The 20,465-nt window shown below is 45.4% G+C and overlaps 2 protein-coding genes across 11 annotated transcripts; both read right to left on the bottom strand.

Annotated features, from left to right (window-relative positions):
- Positions 1 to 75: 75 nt before the first annotated feature.
- Positions 76 to 11,122, bottom strand: LOC125513732 (uncharacterized). Of its 10 annotated transcripts, none has more exons than XR_015609472.1 (11): positions 10,813 to 11,122; positions 10,466 to 10,705; positions 10,264 to 10,363; positions 9,911 to 10,003; positions 8,764 to 8,873; positions 8,549 to 8,666; positions 8,257 to 8,337; positions 7,703 to 7,760; positions 3,185 to 7,572; positions 2,795 to 3,098; positions 76 to 1,126 (listed from the first exon to the last, which is right to left on the bottom strand). XR_015609472.1 is itself a non-coding variant. In XM_087531271.1 (11 exons), exons 7-11 carry the CDS (start codon positions 8,333 to 8,335, stop codon positions 942 to 944), a joined length of 507 nt encoding a protein of 168 aa, XP_087387397.1. In that variant the 5' UTR covers positions 8,336 to 8,337; positions 8,549 to 8,666; positions 8,764 to 8,873; positions 9,911 to 10,003; positions 10,264 to 10,363; positions 10,466 to 10,705; positions 10,813 to 11,103; the 3' UTR covers positions 76 to 941. The 10 variants fall into 10 exon arrangements, 1 of the variants encoding a protein (XP_087387397.1); XM_087531271.1 differs by having other exon boundaries at positions 2,795 to 2,895; positions 7,489 to 7,572; positions 10,813 to 11,103; XR_015609471.1 differs by having other exon boundaries at positions 2,795 to 7,572.
- Positions 11,123 to 12,823: 1,701 nt separating this feature from the next.
- Positions 12,824 to 17,443, bottom strand: LOC147962987 (uncharacterized). Its single transcript, XM_087529430.1, has 2 exons — positions 16,219 to 17,443; positions 12,824 to 15,150 (listed from the first exon to the last, which is right to left on the bottom strand). Exons 1-2 carry the CDS (start codon positions 17,441 to 17,443, stop codon positions 12,824 to 12,826), a joined length of 3,552 nt encoding a protein of 1,183 aa, XP_087385556.1.
- Between the last annotated feature and the right edge of the window lie 3,022 nt (positions 17,444 to 20,465).

The following is a 20,465-nucleotide window of genomic DNA, read 5'->3' as shown; positions in this document are numbered from 1 at the left end:
CACTTGCGTAACTCTGCAACACAAGTTGAAGTTGTGTTCCTGCATGTGCCAAGACCGACGACCCAATTCTTCTGCTAGTAGAAGATGATGCATGCATATAATAATCTCAATCATACAAATACAGCATCTCTTGATTAGACAAGGCCTGGCCGCGTCCAGTGGGCGTTTAATATCTAAAGAACAACTCCGTCATCGTGGATCTTTGATCTACATCAATGCTAAGGCATTGCACGGCCATACCTGCTAGACTATCAAGAAGCTCTAATCTTCTGCAATTGCAATTTCCTTGTCTAAAAACTCCGTCAGTTTCTTCTGTTCCTAATGCGGTTCAAGGAAACACTTTACCAAGCTATTGTTATCAGAATATATGGCCTTCCTCCTGCTAATAAGCTCCAGGATCACATCTCCGAAACTGTAGAATCACTTTTTTCGGTAAGTAGGCCTTCTTGTAGATATACTGGATCCATATAATTCATATCGCCGATGATTGATACAGTTTGTTGTTTGTCTATAGCAAGCAACCTAGATATGCCAAAGTCTGAAATTTTGGGTGCAAAGTTCTCATCCAAGAGTATATTTGCTGGTTTGACATCACCGTGCAGAATTCTAGTGTTTGCTTGTGAGTGCATATAAGCTAGACCATCCGCTGACTGTGCAGCAATACTTAAACTTGAATCCAGGTTGAGAGCCACCTTGTTATTGTTGTTGTGAAGAATGTCATGGAGGCTACCTTGGGAGATAAACTCGTAGACCAGCAGGGGGGCTTGAACTTCAAGGCAACAACCAATGAGCCTAACAATGTTCTTGTGGATGACTTGAGATTGGATGATGACTTCGTTTGCAAATTGTTTATTCACTCGCACGCTACCATTAATTGGCTTCTTTATTGCAACTTCTTTATTATTAAGAAGACCCTTGTAAACTTCACCAAATCCACCTTTTCAAATTATGTTGCTATTCTTTAAAATTGGCTTGAGCTCCCCCTTTTTGAAAATTTTAATGCCTGTTGCCTTCTCTAATAGAGGGCCGCCATTATTTATGTAGAATTCCTTCATCTTCTTCTTCTCTTTGTAAAGAATAGTAACGAATGATATAATCGCCATGAGAAGAATACCTCCTATTGCACCTAGATGGGAAGAAGATAAACTCAATTTATATCATTAAATCCGTGGTTACAAATCTAGCAGAAATGTTAAGTATAAGAAGTAATATTCTCTTATTTTCATCTACTCGAGGTAAAACAATTTACCGCTAGAATTATTAGGACAAAAAAGAATCTTAATCAGCAGAGGAGAGGGATTCAAACTCCAAGGGAAGTGTGTAGAAGACAAAGAAAGCATATGCTCTCTCCTTGCTAAATTATAATGGATATAAACTTTGTCCTACTTTAACTTTTTATAATCTTTGCCCAAGTTTATAGGGAAAAAATCTAACATCTACAATACCAGTAGATTCAACATGAAATATATCTGCATATGATATAATATTTGGTATTGTAAATATTTATATATTTTTCAATAAGTTTGGAAAAAAAATCAAAGTTTGAGTAGCTCATAAATTATAGATAGGTCATTTATAGAATTTAAGGAGTACGCAATTTTTTTTGTTTTGGAAAGGAGTACGCAATTGACTGACTAAATTCTATTGAAACAATTATATATGCGTGTTTTATATTGATTAAGAGATGTGCATGCAATGGCTATGCCATACTCCCTCCAATCAAAAACACATGAAGTTCCAGGATGGTCCTAAATCAAATTTCTATAAGTTTGATCAAATATGTAGAAACATATACCAACATCTGCCACACCATCTTATCTTTATCAAACCAAAGGAAATATGACTTAGGAAAAACTTTGAACTTCAAGTATTTTGGAATGGAGAAGTAGATGTGTTAGTGTGTTCATGATTTAGATTGGCAACTGGAGAATACATATATCTTAATTACTGCTTCATCCGTTTCTAAATATACCAATGTATATAGATGAATTTTAAAGTATAGGTTCACTCATTTTGCTCAATATGTACATAGTCTATATTTTTTTTGTCTAAAAAGGTTTATATTTATCAACGGACGGAGTAGTACAGTAGAGTAGTAGCTTACTCACAGCCGCCTTTGCTGCTGGAGGGAATACATCTGTGCATAGTCTATATTTTTTTTGTCTAAAAAGGTTTATATTTATCAACGGACGGAGTAGTACAGTAGAGTAGTAGCTTACTCACAGCCGCCTTTGCTGCTGGAGGGAATACATCTGTGCATAGTCTATATTTTTTTTGTCTAAAAAGGTTTATATTTATCAACGGACGGAGTAGTACAGTAGAGTAGTAGCTTACTCACAGCCGCCTTTGCTGCTGGAGGGAATACATCTGTGCATAGTCTATATTTTTTTTGTCTAAAAAGGTTTATATTTATCAACGGACGGAGTAGTACAGTAGAGTAGTAGCTTACTCACAGCCGCCTTTGCTGCTGGAGGGAATACATCTGTGCATAGTCTATATTTTTTTTGTCTAAAAAGGTTTATATTTATCAACGGACGGAGTAGTACAGTAGAGTAGTAGCTTACTCACAGCCGCCTTTGCTGCTGGAGGGAATACATCTGTGCATAGTCTATATTTTTTTTGTCTAAAAAGGTTTATATTTATCAACGGACGGAGTAGTACAGTAGAGTAGTAGCTTACCCACAGCCGCCTTTGCTGCTGGAGGGAATACATCTGTGCATAGTCTATATTTTTTTTGTCTAAAAAGGTTTATATTTATCAACGGACGAAGTAGTACAGTAGAGTAGTAGCTTACCCACAGCCGCATTTACTGCTGGAGGGAATACATCTGTGCAAGTCCCCCCTTTGCCGTCGTCTTTCATACCGAATTTGCATGGACAATCATAACCATCCAGCCTGTTTTTGCAGATCCCGCCATTTGGGCAGGGATTTTCAAGGAGCTTGCACTCATCAATGTCTGAAGAATGACCATTAAAAAAAGGACTGAAGAATCAACACTCCGGGTAGTACACGAATTGGTATTGACAAGGGAACCCGTCCGCCGCCGCCGAGAAGTAAGGTTCGTAACTCAAACGAGCGTCAACTATCCAGCCGACTCCCTGGAGAACATTACGCTTGGATGACACAGCGAACGGCGTTCCAGAGAAATCCATACGCAGGGACAAGGAGGAGCTCGTGTTCTCACTCATGCTGCAGCGGTAGGAGACCGGGGCGTAGGCTCGTGCATCGCTGGTGGCGACCGATATGCTCGCAAGCTCCATCAGCGACCACGACCACTCGAGCTGGCCCTCGGAGTCGCCCTTGTATGTTATGTTGCCAGCAAGAAAGGCACGAGAGTGGTTGCAGAGGACCTCGAAGCCCTCACGGAAGCAGCCGGGGCCGATGCCGAACGGGAAGGGGATGCTGATGTTGCCGCACTTGTCGCGGCAATCCGGGCGCCGCCCTTTGGCCGCGGCGGCAAGGATGACTACAAGGAGGACTGGAAGCAGCATCCGGAAAAGGAATTGGGAGCTGGACGTGGCCATGGTGTGCTATCGCTTATGATGAGGTGCTGCATTCTCCCTTGTTATATACAACGGACGACCGCATTCTCCTCACCAAAAAGAAGAATACTATCACAACTGTTTGTGCAACAATTATCTTTTGGAAGTAGGACTACTAGTTATTAATTGATGGTTTGTGCAACGAAGTTTTGTTTGCTTTCTTTCCTTGTTTGTGCCCCGCTACTCCAGTGGTCAAAGTCTATCGCATGACCGCACGTCCATGAATCACTCGGGTCGGCATTTCACTTCTTTCGAGGATAATATAGTACTACCTCCCTACTGGTTTATTGACCCCTTCGTATTTAGTGTAAAATTTATTCATAGATTTAACTAACATAATATCAATGTACGTCACAAAAAATTATACCATTAAAAACTATGTTCAAATATGAATCAAACGCTATAGCTTTTGCTAACATGCATTAATATTTTGTTAGCAAAATTTATGGTAAAAATTTGACATAAAAAATGTAGGAGATTAATAAACCAGGACGGAAAGAGTACCTCCATCACGTCACACAACCTACCCCTGCTGAGAACCGCATATATAGGAGCTTGGTCACATGGTGTTTTTTTTTTTTGCTGTGTTGATTACCGGAAACACGGATTCCAAACAACTTGTCCAACTCTGACTGACTGATGTGACAACTTGCCCGGCTATTGCTACTGTCAATTAATGGACTTAGTCTCTAAAGTGCCCCTAGCAGACCACTATGTTACTAGTATTGTGGACACTAATATGCATGTGATATCATGCAACATTTTATTTATTAGATTGTAGATTTATTTTGTGTTAATATATGTGATGTTATGGTAACATATTATGTTATTATAAGCTTTTCTATCCTCATTAATTATTTGTCACATCATCTATTTTACTTAAATATATATAATGTTACTCTCGCTATGAATTGTCAGATTAGATACCTACCTACTACCAACGTGATATTTGTTACTGTGCAATTCGAGCTCCACACAATCTACCGATTATATACTAAAAGGAAAATACAAACGAAAAGTAGACATATACTAGATAATCCCACAATAATCAAAAACATCCGGTCATTATTTTTGTAGATCAATCTAGCATAGCCGTTAGACCTTTGTAATAGCACCGTGGACCCATGTAGAGTTAACTTATCACGTGAGTGAATTGCCAAAAACACCACATTTTAAGGGCGTGTTCGGGAGCCCTCCACAACCTCAAACTCCTCGACTCCACAGCCCCAAACCAGCAGCCAGCTTCTCGATAAAAATCCTGGAGTTTAGTGATCGTTCGGCAGCGCAGCTTCTTCGCTCGATCGACCCTCGCAGGCCGGAAGCCCATTTAGGCTCATTGTGGCCCAGTCTCTTGGGATAATGGGTGGCCTGTGGGCCCATTTGTGCTGGATATGGCCCAATTAGGGAGGAACTCACTTGGCGCTCGCTGGATGTGTCGCTCGTGAAATAAGAATCGAACCGGTACGCTCACTTGGCGGTGGCATCCGCACGTAATTTTGAGCAAACTCCAACTCCCCGAGAAGCTGGGAGCCCGGAATGACCAGCTCCGCAACTCCTCGAAAAATACGCTGCGCTCGTCGCCGGTTTCTGTCGCTAAACTCAAGGAATGGACGCGTTCGGCTGGACTCCATGAGTGGATTCAAGGATTTGAGAAGTCAGACGATTACCGAACACGCCCTAAGTTCACGGACGGATTTGGTACCACATTTCTTGGCTGTCCCCAAAATATACCAGTTTCCTTACTAATTTTCTCAATAAACCCATATGACAGGTTTGGAGAGGTTTAAACCGATTATTGACAAAAAGGCCCACCTGTAAGCTCTGACATATCGTAAAACGGTCAATGCTGTTTGTTGACCGTCACCCATCTCTCCCACGCCGCTCCTCTCCCCAGACCAGATCGCGCAACCACCAGGTCTAGGAGTCGCATGCGCACTCGACGACCCCGCGCACCCGCCGGCCTCTGGCGACACCACCGGATAGCGCTGCTCCGCCGGACCTCCGCACCACCTCCCGCCCCTTCCCGTCCTCCCTCGCGACGCCCTGAGCCGCCTCGAGCTCATGTGAGCTCACAGCCATGGTGCGCCGGCCCCGTGCAACCGCACCCCGCCGGGTTTCGGTGAGCCACCAGAGGCCTCCGCACCGCCGGAGCTGTGGACCTCCTTCTGCTCCTTCTCGGCCTTCATCGCGACGCCCTGAGCTGCCTCGAGCTCATGCATGCTCACGGCCATGGTACGCCGGCCCCGTGCACCCGCACCCCGCTGGCTTTCGGCGAACCACCTGAGGCTTCCGCACCGCCAGAGATGCGGACCTCCTTCCGTTCCTTCTTGGCCTCCCTTGCGACGCCATGAGCTGCCTGGAGCTCATGCGTGCTCAAGGCCGTGGCGGCCCTGCGCCGCGCAGCTGCCTCCCGCCGACCTCCGGTGGCGCCACCGGAGAGTGCCGCCCCTCCTCGCGTTCCGTTCCGTCTTCCTAGATGCCCAGCTCTGCGGATCCATGCGCACGATGGCGGCCATGGCAGCCGGCTGGAACGGACGACGCCATCTTCGGGGAAATGGCGGGGGGTGCAGGGTGAGTGTCCGTCACGTTCGCCGTCCATCTACTAGCGGGAACAACGACGACTTGTCCGACCGCGATGCCCTCGTCGTTCGCAAGCGCCGCGACAGCCTAGAGTGCGCTGACATGCGAACACATGCACCGAACGTGTTTGAGAAAATGGCACAAACAGAAAAGTATTTTGTGACAGAGGAGTGCTAACACTGACACATGGACCCCACGTCAAATATAACGGTCAAACAAATGGATTTGACTTTCAGTGCCGAGTCAATGCTTACAAGTGGGCCCAACGGTCAGAAATCTAATTAATTGAATAGTTCAAACCAGTCATAAGAGTTTATTAAGAAAAATAGTAAGGAAACTGGTAGATTTTTGGATCGGCCAAGGAATATGGTAGCAAATCTATTCATGAACTCAAAATTTGGTGGTTTTTTGTAATTCACTCCTTATCACGTAACAACACCTTTCTTTTTAGCTAGACTAGATGTGACAACACATATACATAAAATGAAATAATGCCAAAGGACTGCAGCATTATATATGATCACTGGCCAACTTGATTGCAGTCAAAGCAGACAAGCTTTGCAAATTCAGGGACGTACGGGCATGTTATTTAACTTGCGTGGGGAGCAGAATGATAGCAAGCGCAACGGCAAGAAAGGAAGACGCGCAAGGACCGTCTCAAGGTCTCCATGTCGGCAAAACTTTAACCATTTTGTAAAAGCCATCAACATGTTTTTTAATGAAGATACCATCGACGAGGCCAAGTCCAAGTTCACTGTCTGACAAGTAATTCTAGATGTATTTTAAATTTAGATACATCCATATTTATTCAGTTTAGCGACAAGTAATTCCGAACGGGGTGAGTAGTATTTTCTAGGAATAGGGCAGGTGCATGAATGGCATCTGGAGGACGCTCCAGTCCACTTGCGTAACTCTGCAGCAAAGTGGTATTTCTGCATGGGCCAAGACCGAAGACCCAAGTCTTCACATCAAGTTAGTACAAGATGATGCATGCATATAATCTCCATCATAGAAAGAACAACACCGCTGGACCACAAGTTAGTACAAGATGATGCATGCAGTTTGGATCTGTTTCTTGCACTCTATTTAGAAATAAAATGTTGTTTGGAGCCAATCCACTAGTAGAAAAAAGGCCTAATGTGAAGCACATTAGTTCCGGTTTGTAACTGAACCGACACTAATGTCACCATCAACCAAGCCGACATCACACACAAAGGACCAAATATGATATGAATTTATTAAAACCAAAGCCTCCGCATACATGACTTCATCAGGCCACCCTAGTTTGGTTTCACGAGCAAAACAGAGACTAGGCTAAAGGAGAGTGTAACATGGAAAAAACCTCAGAGCTGAGAGAGGGATCGACCTTGTGTGCGGAGTCATGGTAGTAGGGGCAGAGGACCTCATCGTCGAGGTCCAGGCCCATGTCCTCCTTGTCCATAGATGGCACCTGTTGAATCCAAATTGAAGAAACAAATAAAATCATACAGCCACCATACACTACATGCATGACATACTACAGCCGATCAGAAGAAGCAAGCATCATACATATGCCGCCGCCTTTGTCGGGATCCTCTTACCTTTGATAGGGCCGGCATTCCAGTTGCCCTGGTGCTTGCCAAAGCTGCTCTCTCATCACTACACCAACCAAACAAAGAAGAGAGTTCAGCTTCCAAAAAACACAATATTCTCTTGTCCCAAAGCAAGTACACAACCACAACAGTCTAGTCTGTAGCTATAAGCACATAGGCATCTTGAAGCAGCAACAGAACCATTGGTACAACAAGATGGCCTTGTCCTAATAAAAGGGGACAAGAAGGGTGCACCTCCACACACAATTCTACAGAACAAATAAACGGCGATACAAGACAAACAGCCATGTCCTTACAAACGGTAAATAATACAGTTCAGTAAATAAACAAAATAATCCCCTTAACTAATAGGTGACCATCAACCAAGCACGCCTCATACAAGAAGGACCAAACAAACATCATATGAATTAGAAGCAAAGCCTCCTCATGCAGGAACGTCATCAGGCAGCCCTAGCTAGTTTGGTTTCACGGGAAGAAAAGAAACCTAGAGAAAAGCAACTATAACCTGGAAAAAAGCTCACAGCCAAGAGAGAGGGATGGACCTTGTGAGGGGAGTGAGTCGTGGTGGCAGGGGTGGAGGACCTCACCGTCGAGGTCCAGGCCCATGTCCTCCTCGTCCATGGCTGCATCCAAATCGAAGAAACAAAAAGATAATTAAGGGTTCACTATTCATTTTTACAGAGAAGTTGCAAATTCATTCATTCTCTGCTTCTTCTAGAGGAAGGTTCATTCAGTTGTCCAATTCTGTAAATAAGGAAGGTTCATTCAATTGACAAACAACAGCAGCAGTGTAGCATCTTGATCTAGAGGGTGGAAGGAGCAGGGAGCAGGCACCTTGTGTGTGGGGTCATCATGGTCGTGGTTGGGCTGGACGGCGTCTCCAACGAGCTGCAGGTCGTGGATGCCGTCCATGGAAGGAAGGGGCTGCAGGTCCGTTACTGCTGCTGCTTCTCTAGACCGAATCGAAAAGAAAAATATGAATTATCAGATTCCAGTGCTTATAAAAGAATCAAGTCATGAACAAATATTCATGTTGTCATGGGATTGACCATGTGCGGGGCATCGCCATGTTCGGGCTGGACAACCTCACAGTCAAGGTTGAGGTTGGACTCGACGATGTCCTCGTCAGCTTGAGTGCATGTCCCGCTCATCCATGGAACTGAGGAATAGAAAAATAACCATCTTGTAAAACTGACATTTGAAATTAAATCACTCCTACATGACTGTCCAACACATCATCAATCAATCCTCACATTTCATTAAGAGATCACAGGGGAGACTACATCACCGACAAACTTGAACACTATAAACAGGAGACAGAAACTAACTAGTATAGTGTGAAGAGGATTACACACTAGGCGAGTGTCTAGAACTAGAAACCGTGCTGGAGCAGAGCAGCGATGATAACTTGGGAAAAACAATGTGTATCCAGTAGCAAATTTTAGGCAACTAATAATAAGAGGTGAGCAAGACCATGTTAGATAATCCTGTTGCATTAGAAAGTACGTAGGGTGTAGTGCATGTTTGTTTTTCTATAAAATATCTGTAGCGAGTCGTGAGCACGGGGATGGACGTGTGCATGTACGTGGTCATTGATTCTTAGCTGAATAATAGGGCCATGCAGCGTGAGTCTGTTCACGTCTTGGCTTAGTAGTAGTTAGTTAGATGTGGCCGCCGTTTGTGCTTCGTGGGATGGCACGAATCCAGCGCATGCAGCGGCGTCGCAGCGCAGTTCGGGTGGCCGTGGGATGGCACGTCCGTTATACCCGTTCTCAGTTGTGTTTACGTTATTTTCTGTTGTAACAAAACGGCAATATTTTTGACCGTATAAATAAGAGATAACAAGAAAAGAGGACGGCAGTTGTGCCTCGCAAAACACCAGCGTCTTCGTGTTCCTCTCTCTCGCGTGTGTACTCCGGCCTGTGATCCAACAGATCATGTGCAGACTGATGAAATAGGATTCAGTAGCAAAAAAAACAACCTTAGCCAATATGTGACCATCCGGCAAGCATGCATCATACAGGATCAAACAAATATGATATGAATTATTAGAACTAGAGACTCCTCACACATGAAGTTTTGAGGCCATGTTAGCTAGTTTGCTTTCAGGACCCAAAAAGAAACTAGCAGGCTACAGCGGAGCAACCAAAACTTGGAAAGAAAAAAAGACCTCATAGCCAAGAGAGAGGGATCGACCTTGTGTGGGGAGTCGTGGTGGTAGGGGTGGACGACCGCAGCATCGAGGCTGATGTGGACGTCTTCCTGCTTGATGTCGTCACCGGAGAGCTCCTGCTGCATCCAAATCGAACGAAAACATTAAAATTTGGTTGACAAAGAGGGCAAGCAACTAGTCATATTTACAGACAAATTGTCAAATTCGATGGGTTCATTCAGTTAACAAACAACAGCAATGTAGCGCACATAGGTAGTAGCCGTGTAATTACAGAGTGCAGGATTGGTTCCTAAAAAGCTACATGAGCTAATAGCAAGCAAAACCAGAGCGGAACAACAAAAAACAGTGAGATACATCCAGAAGCTAGATGAGCAACCTGACTCCCATTCTTTTTCATGTGCAACAACAACATTTGGAACCCAGCAGCAAACTGGAGTGCAATTAGTGATTGTAGAAACGCAAAGGGTGTGCTGAGACTGCAATGGAATGGAAACAAGATGTCACATACATACATACCAGTACAGAGCATATAACAGAAAATGTTAGGACTTTGCGCGGCGCTCTCGAGCAATCTTAACTTTATATTTGGGAAACGCAAGCACAAACGGTGGTCAACTCCTTTGTTGGAAAAGGAACCATGGCTAAAGATTTGTGATTTGCTACTGCACAGTTTACTTTCGCCAATTTAACCTTGTGGGGAAGCCATGGATTTGACGGGAATACACTAGAAATTCCTTCCCGTCGAAAGCACGTGGTCGTCGAGCGCTGTCATCCTCGTCGTAGATCCCTTCCCGTCCATGGAATCGATCTGCTCCGGACTGAATCGAATCGGATCGGATTAAAAAATCAATCAAATAAGAATAATAGATGGAGAGTTAAGGGGATCGATCCGAGAGTCAATGAAGGGTTTGGATCCAAGGCCTACCATGGTTGGTGAAGCTGCTGCGCACGCGGCCGGAGAGGTGGAGGATGGAGACGGTCAGACGGAGGAGCGGAGGAGCTGGAGCCGGCGCCGGCGTAGACCCTTGGTCGGCCTCGGCGGATGTGAGCGGCCGTCGATGAGGAGGAGGAGGAGGAGGAGGAGAGGGGTGGCGGCGGCGGATGGAGAGGAGAGAGACGAGGGAGGAATGAGACGAGATGAGATGTTGGGTGGGGGATTAGGTTTCGTTCAATCTTATCAGTCACAGTCACTTCCTTCGATGAGCAGTGAACCAATTGCTTCGCGTCACTAATTTTTGAAGGGTCAGTCTTGTTATCATATTCTTCGGTGATAACCTTCACTGCCACGCAGAGGACCTGTTACTCTGTGTGCACTAGAAAACACATAAGTCACATATTGTTTATGTCAACAAACTCTAGAACATAAAGAGGCATATTATTGCACAAACAAGGACTTCTCTCATACATGAACTTGGCATAAAATTAGCATGAAAAAGAAAAAAAAAGGAAGAACCAACCCCGCGCCGCCCCTCCTCTAGCCACACAGGGACCCCTCGTTGCGCCGCCGCGCTCCCATCCCACTGCCCTCCTGTCTCAACTCCACTCGAGGGGGCGCCGGCGAAGGCCGCACGCACTCCAGGAAGGGTGCGGCAGGGCACATTAGCTGCTCTCAGGAGGCCGACATGACGTGCTGGACCTGGCCGCTCCGAGGCGGGCGGCGGCAGCAGCTTCCACTCTGGCACGGAGGTGGATCCTCAGGGCGTTGGACATGGCGCGAGGTGGAGTTGGGGCTGTGCGGGTGGCCTGCATCTCCGTGGCGATGGTGCAGGCCCGATTTCGGCCAGCGCGTGCGGGTGGCGGCATGGCACGTTGGCTGGCAGCCGTGCCTAGGTACGGCATCTGTCGGCTGCTCTCGATCGCCTCCCCTCGCATGGTGCTCCTGGCCGGCGGCACCTGCCGGCTGCTCCCTAAGTGCTTTTCTTCGACTGGTTCGGCTGTATGTGTTTTTTTTTTCGGTTCTGTCTCTTCATTGTTGTTTCCCCGGTGTTCTCAGTTTTGCTTGAACCCATCTTGTATGGAGCTGCGAGTCTTCTAGGATAATTCAATTGAATATATTCAGGTGGGGATTCACTTCCCCCAGTAACCATTAAAAAAATATCATGAAAGGAAACATGAGGTACGAATTCATCACTTCTTCAGCCACAACTAATGAGAAAGTGAGGGCGAAAAGGCAGTCATGATTTTTCATACAGCCTCGAAAGTGCTTTGAAACTCGTTGTTATATATCTGATGTACTGTCCGTGCCATTCATTATATATCTGATGGACCACGATGGAATTTTTAGATTACACTGAGTAGCAATTTTCACTGAATACTTCGCCTTATAAATTTTGTAAAAATGCACTTCTTTTGAATACAGTTGCAGATGGAGACACGGTTACTAATATTGTAGGAGACCTGCGCTGCCTATTATTTAAAAATTAACTTAGTGACAAACATCTTACAACTTACAAGATCGGCTTAGTATGAGTAGCCGCTCAGCTACCTCCATCATCGTTGGCCTTTGATCCACGTCAACGCTAAGGCATTCCACAGCCATACTTGCTAAACTTTCAAGGATCTCCAAATCTTTTGTTATTGCAATTTCCTTGTCGAAAAACTCAGTTGCTTTCTTCTGTTTCATGTGGGCTTCAAGAAAATTCTTTACCAACTTATTATTATCAGAATGGATTCCCTCTCCCTGCTAATAAGTTCCAAGATCACAACTCCAAAACTGTAGACATTATAAAATTATGATGGAAGCGTTAGACCCTTTTCTCGGGCCGCACTTGTATATAGTGAGTAAATGCCGTGGCTTACAAGAAGAACAGATCGATCGTAGATCGTACAGAGAGAGATCGATAGGAGAGTCAGAACAGAAGAAGAGATCGAGAAAGATTACAACTTAAAACAACTTTCCTATCTCAATACAACTTATTCTAACACTCCCCTTCAATCTAAACCTTACCAAGGTTAAGATTATACTTAAACTCGTCCAACCTTCTCATAGTGAGAGGTTTTGTGAAGCCATCGGCAAGCTGATCTCCGGTGGGTATGAACTGAATATCAAGCAGCTTCTGTGCTACTCTTTCTCTGACAAAGTGGAAATCAACTTCAATGTGTTTTGTGCGTGCATGGAAAACAGGATTTGCCGAGAGATATGTTGCACCAAGATTATCACACCATAGTCTCGCAGCCTGTGGGGTTTTGATTCCAAGCTCATAGAGTAACGTTTGTATCCACATTACTTCAGCTGTAACATTTGCTAAAGCCTTATATTCAGCCTCAATGCTTGATCTTGAGACAGTAGCCTGTTTTCTTGCACTCCATGATACAAGATTTGTTCCCAGGAACACAGCAAAACCACCTGTAGATCTTCTATCATCAGCACATCCTGCCCAATCTGCATCAGAATAGGCAGAAACAAGCATAGACGGGGACTTGACAATTTGCAGTCCAAGTCCTTCTGTAAACTTTAAATACCTCAAAATCCTTTTTACCGCGGTCCAATGAGCTGTACTCGGAGCATGCAAATACTGACATACTTTGTTCACAGAATAGGAAATATCAGGACGAGTAAGAGTCAAGTACTGTAATGCACCTACAATACTTCTGTAATTTGTTGCATCCTCTGAACCAAGTGCTTCTCCACTCTCAACTGTGAGTTTTTCTGAGGTTGAGATTGGTGTACTTACAGGTTTGCAATGCTCCATCCCTACTCTCCTGAGTATATCAGTAGTATATTTCTCCTGTGTAAGAAGTATGCCTTCCTTTACCTGCTTGACTTCTATGCCAAGGAAATAATGAAGATCCCCCAAATCCTTCAGTGAAAACTCGAGCTTCAGATCCTTAAGCAAGCAGGTAGTAGCATCTGGACTGGAGCTGGCAACGATTATATCATCAACATAAACAAGTACAAATATAGTAGTGTTGCCTTTACTGTAGAGAAACAGTGAGGTATCTGCCTTAGATGGAATAAACCCAAGTTGTTGTAACTGCGTGCTCAACCTGGGGTACCATGCTCTTGGTGCTTGTTTTAAACCATATAAAGCTTTATCCAAGTTACAAACATATTCTGGCTTAATTTTGGTCTCATAACCTGGTGGCTGCCGCATGAACACATCTTCCTCCAGAACACCATGAAGAAACGCGTTCTGAACATCTAGCTGTCTTAGATTCCAACCTCTGGAAATAGCAATTGATAATACAAGTCTGATGGTAGCTGGTTTTACAACAGGACTAAAGGTATCTTCATAATCAATGCCAAACCTTTGTTTAAATCCTTTTGCAACAAGCCTAGCCTTGTATCTGTCTATACTTCCATCAAATTTTCTTTTGATCTTGTAAACCCATTTACAATCAATTACATTCTTACTCCTTCCTGGTGGAACTAGATGCCAAGTTTTATTTTTCATGAGTGCATGATATTCATCATCCATAGCCTTTTTCCATTCCTCATGAGCAAGTGCATCATATAAATGAGTAGGTTCATCAGTACTCATAAGAAAAGCACGTTTAATCTGATCATACCTTATCGTACCATCCTTGTATTGTTTGGGTTTGAACACACCTGTTTTTGCCCTTGTAACACGTGATGGAACAGCTGGTGCACAGGGAGGTACTACTGCTCTTGCCATAGAGGATCCAGGAGTAACAGATTCTGTAACCAGACTTTCCATGTCTTCTGTAGCCGCAGAAGATCCCACCAAATCCTCTGGTGGCGCCTGATCCAACGAAGACTGCGTGACGAGCGTCCCGCCCCTTGGCGCGCGACTCGGTGAGCAGACACTGGGTCCCGGCGCGGTCTCCTTGTCCCCTGCTGAACAGGCCCGCTCGTACGTGGAGCGAGGCGAACCGCTGAAGAGGCCGTCAACTCCGTCAACTGGGCTGCTGGGCCCCGCGTGGTTGGCCACCACGTCCTCCTGAGCATGCCTGCCGCCAGGATCCGCCTCGGGTCGAGCGCTGGTAGGCGCAGGTTCGCTGGCAGGTGAATCTTTCTTGGATCGCATGCCGTTTTCTTCCTCACACATAAAATTATGCCCTGTTTCTGCACACTTAACAACAGAATTAAAACCTTCTGGTTCTGTTTCTTCCGTCCTCCTAATCACATGATCAACATTAGTTAATTCACCCCCGTGATCTGAAGTAGGTGCATACTCAGGAAGAAGAGCTATTTCAGCACGAAGAAGAGCACCCGCATTTGGATGAAGTTTTGCAAAAGGAAATAGAGATATATATGCGTCCGGTGGCAACTTCAAGACATTTGTAGACTTTGTGAAGATTGCTATAACCAATGAAGACACATTGAGTGGAACGAAGCTCAAGTTTATGACGATTGTAAGGACGCAAATTAGGGTAACAAGCACACCCAAAAGTTTTGAGGGAGTTGTAGTCTGGTTTTTGATTAATCAACCGTTCTAAAGGAGTAGAATTTCCAATCACTTTACTAGGTAAACGGTTGATAAGATAGGTGGCTGCGATAAAAGCTTCATCCCAATATTTAAGTGGTATCGATGCATGAGCAAGAAGTGAGAGACCAACTTCAACAATATGGCGATGTTTACGTTCAGCAGAGCCGTTTTGCTGATGAGCATGAGGACACGATATATGATGTTCTATGCCTACATCTCGAAAGAAGGAGTTGAGTTTCTCATACTCTCCTCCCCAGTCACTTTGAACTGTAAGGATTTTCCTGTCAAACTGTCGTTCAACAAGTTTTTGGAATTCTTGAAAGATAGAGAAAACTTCAGATTTGAACTTGAGCAAATATATCCAAGTGAATTTACTAAAATAATCCATAAAACTAACATAGTATTTCTTTCTTCCAAAAGAATCTCTTGCATGACCCCATACTTCAGTTAAAATAAGCTCTAAAGGAGCGTGAGACACACTAGTAGACTTAGGATAGGGAAGTTGGTGACTCCTGGCACATTGACAAGCATCACAAACAGACTCTTTACTTTGACTATGAGACAACATAAGATTGCCTTTATTCACTACTTGCTTAACGATAATTGACGAAGGATGTCCTAATCTTTGATGCCATCTTGCCAAGGAGGGCTTGACGACGGAGTGGCCTTGACGATGACGGAGACGACTAAAGGCTCTTGATGTGATGGGGTAGAGACCTCCAATGCATCTACCGTGATGGATGAGCTCCCTCGTTGCCCGGTCCTTTATAAAAAGTATCTTGGATGAGTTTCAAAGAAGACATTATTATCGGAAGTTAAACAAGACATGGATGCAAGATTTTTATCGGCTTGAGGAACATGTAAGACATCTTTTAAAAGAAGATCATGTTTGCAATTAGGGGAATTAATAATAGCTTGACCTATGTGATGAATATTCATACCTCCACCGCTTGCGGTGTGAATTTGATCACCACCATGGTACTTCTCATGGAAGGAAAGTTTCTCGAGTTCACTTGTGACATGATCTGTAGCGCCAAAATCAGCATACCAAACCGTTCCTGCATCTTCTTCTTGTTCTCTTATTGCTGCAGCTACATGGCGTTCATCAGGAACATAGTCCTCGTCAAACCTATGCCAGCACTCCATCACTTCATGGCCCGGTTTCTTGCACAACTGACAGCGGGAACGGCGACTGTTGGAGGAGAAGGAGCCCCCACCGTACTGATTGTAGCCGCCTCCGCCTCTCTGATTGTTCAGATTCTGATTGTGGCCGCCTCCGCTTCCTCCGTTCTGGTTGTGGGCGCCCATACCTGAGCACCCGTACTGAGCAGCGCCACGCCCACGCCCACTGCTGCTGTTGCTGCGGCTACGTGACTGAAGACCACGCCCACGACCACCTCCTCCACGCCCGCGAGAGATGGTGTTTGCAGAGGATTGTCGTGGATTCAGGCCATGAAGCAGATTGATCCGGGCATCGAACGAAAGAAGCTTGCTGTAGAGTTCAGCCACGGTGACAGGCTCCACATGGGCGGCAAGTACAGAGACAACCGGATTGTAGTCGAGATCGAGTCCAGCAAGAATATGCGATGTGATCTCGCCATCAGTGAGAAGTGTTCCACCAGCACATGCAATCTCATCGGTGAGAGATTTGACTTTTGCAAGGTAGTCCGCCATACTCAAATTCCCCTTCTGAAGATTGTGCAAAGCGATTCTAGTATTGATCGACTGCGCCTGACTTTGAGCTGCGAAGGTGGCATGGATGGCAGCCCATACCTCGTGCGGCGTCTGAAGCGTGATGACTTGGGCAAGGATCTCGCGGGAGAAGGATCCCATCAAGTACCCTTGAAGCTGCTGCTGCTGTGCGAACCAGAGGACTCGCGCCATGTTGACGACTTGTTCCTCCTTCCCGTCCTTGGTGACGGTGAGAGTGGCCGGCGGCGCTTGGCTCGTCAGCTCGAGGAAGTGCTGCATCTGAGCGCCTTCGATTTGAGGCAACACGATGGCCTTCCACAGGAGAAAATTGCTCCTGGTTAGCTTCTCTTGAGGTGGTGGTCCAATGGACATGGCGTGGGTGGTGCTTGATGATGGGGCGAAGAGGGAGGCTGATGAATCGGTGGTGAGCGCACTCATGGTGCTGGCGAGGGCGGATGATGTGGTTCCGGTCATGGCTTTCCCTGGAGCTAGATGAGATTCAATCTAGAGGAGGAAGAGGCTCTGATGACCATATAAAATTATGATGGAAGCATTAAACCCTTTTCTCGGGCCGCACTTGTATATATTGAGTAGATGCCGTGGCTTACAAGAAGAACAGATCGATCGTAGATCGTACAGAGAGAGATCGATAGGAGAGTCAGAACAGAAGAAGAGATAGAGAAAGATTACAACTTAAAACAACTTTCCTATCTCAATACAACTTATTCTAACAGACATCACTTTTTTCAGTGAGTAAGCCTTCTTGTAGATACACCGCATCCATATAATTCATGTCGCCAATGATTGATGCAGTGTGTTCCTTGTCACATGCAATCAGCCTAGATATGCCGAAGTCTGAAATCTTGGGTATGAAGTTATCATCCAAAAGTATATTAGCTGGTTTGACATCGCCGTGTAGAATTATAGTATTTGTTTTTGAGTGCATATAAGCTAGACCATCGACTGAATGTGGAGCAATACTTAGACGTGCATCCAAGTTGAGAGCCACCTTGTTATTGCTGTTGTGAAGAATGTCATGGAGGCTACCTTGCGAGATAAACTCATAGACCAGCATGGGGGATCGACTTCAAGGCAACAACCAATGAGTCTAACAATGTTCTTGTGGATGACTTGAGATTGGATGATTACTTCATTTGCAAATTGGTCACTCTCTAGCACAGAACCATTAATCGGCTTCTTTACTGCAACTAGTTTATTGTCAAGAATGCCCTTGTAAACTTCACCAAAGCAACTTTTTCCAATTAATTTGCTCTTCACCAAAATTGGCTTGAGCTCATCCTTTCTGAAAAGTTTAATCACATTTGCCTTCTCTAATGTAGGGCCACCGTTCTTTCTGTAAAATTCTTTCGCCTTCTTTTTCTCCTTGTGAAGAATAACAAGAAACGATATAATCACCAGAAGAAGAACACCCGCTATTGCACCTAGATGGACAAAATGCAAACTCAGTCTGAATCACTAATTAAATTTACAATTAATTACACTGTTACCCGCTGGAATTGGCTGAGGCCTTGATGTTGGAAATATGCCCTAGAGGCAATAATAAAAGCATTATTATTATATTTCTTTGTTCATGATAATTGTCTTTATTCATGCTATAACTGTATTATCCGGAAATCGTAATACACGTGTGAATACATAGACCATAATATGTCCCTAGTAAGCCTCTAGTTGACTAGCTCGTTGATCAACAGATAGTCATGGTTTCCTGGCTATGGACATTGGATGTCATTGATAACGGGATCACATCATTAGGAGAATGATGTGATGGACAAGACCCAATCCTACGCATGGCACAAAGATCGTGTAGTTCGTTTGCTAGAGCTTTTCCAATGTCAAGTATCTTTTCCTTTGACCATGAGATCGTGTAACTCCCGGATACCGTAGGAGTGCTTTGGGTGTATCAAACGTCACAACGTAACTGGGTGACTATAAAGGTGCATTACAGGTATCTCCGAAAGTGTCTGTTGGGTTGACACGGATCGAGACTGGGATTTGTCACTCCATATAATGGAGAGGTATCACTGGGCCCACTCGGTAATGCATCATCATTATGAGCTCAAGGTGACCAAGTGGTTGGTCACGGGATCATGCATTACGGTACGAGTAAAGTGACTTGCCGGTAACGAGATTGAACAAGGTATTGGGATACCGACGATCGAGTCTCGGGCAAGTAACATACCGATTGACAAAGGGAATTGTATACGGGGTTGATTAATCCTCGACATCGTGGTTCATCCGATGAGATCATCGTGGAGCATGTGGGAGCCATCATGGGTATCCAGATCCTGCTGTTGGTTATTGACCGGAGAGTCGTCTCGGTCATGTCTGCTTGTCTCCCGAACCCGTAGGGTCTACACACTTAAGGTTCGGTGACGCTAGGGTTATGAAGATATGTATATGCAGTAATCCGAATGTTGTTCGGAGTCCCGGATGAGATCCCGGACGTCACGAGGAGTTCCGGAATGGTCCGGAGGTAAAGAATTATATATAGGAAGTGCTGTTTCGGCCATCGGGACAAGTTTCGGGGTTATCGGTATTGTACCGGGACCACCGGAGGGGTCCCGTGGGCCCACCGGGTGGGGCCACCTGTCCCGGGGGGCCACATGGGCTGTAGGGGTGCGCCTTGGCCTACATGGGCCAAGGGCACCAGCCCTACTAGGCCCATGCGCCTAGGGTTTCCACCACGGAGGAGTCCAAGTGGTGGAAGGCACCCCGAGGTGCCTTGGGGGGGAGGGAAACCCTCCCCTGGCCACCGCACCTAGGAGATTGGATCTCCTAGGCTGCGCACCACCCCCCTTGGCCCTCCTATATATAGTGGGGAGAGGAGGGATTTCATACCTCAGCCTTTGGTGCTTCCTCTCTCCCCGTTACGTCTCTCTCTCGCAGTATAGGCGAAACCCTGCTACTGTGACGCCCTGCATCCACCACCACGCCGTCGTGTTGCTGGATCTTCATCAACCTCTCTTCCCCCCTTACTGGATCAAGAAAGGAGGAGACGTCATCCGTTCTGTACGTGTGTTGAACGCGGAGGCACCGCCCGTTCGGTGCTAAGATCATCGGTGATTTGAATCACGTCGTGTTCGACTACATCATCCCCGTTCTTTGAACGCTTCCGCTCGCGATCTACAAGGTACGTAGATGCATCTAATCACTCGTTTCTAGATGAACTCCTAGATGGATCTTGGTGAAACCGTAGGAAAATTTTTGTTTTCTGCAACGTTCCCCAACAGTGGCATCATGAGCTAGGTCTATGCGTAGTTCTCTTGCACGAGTAGAACACAAAGTAGTTGTGGGCGTTGATTTTGTTCAATATGCTTGCCGTTACTAGTCTTATCTTGATTCGGCGGCATCGTGGGATGAAGCGGCCCGGACCGACCTTACACGTATTCTTACGTGAGACAGGTTCCACCGACTGACATGCACTAGTTGCATAAGGTGGCCAGCGGGTGTCTGTCTCTCCTACTTTAGTCGGATC

The sequence above is a fragment of the Triticum urartu genome, chromosome 6A, assembly GCF_056163025.1.
Source record: "Triticum urartu cultivar PI428250 chromosome 6A, HENAU_Tu73, whole genome shotgun sequence".
NCBI classification, from domain to species: Eukaryota; Viridiplantae; Streptophyta; class Magnoliopsida; order Poales; family Poaceae; genus Triticum; species Triticum urartu.
Note: the sequence above shows the minus strand (reverse complement) of the source record. Positions and strands in the feature narration are given on the sequence as shown.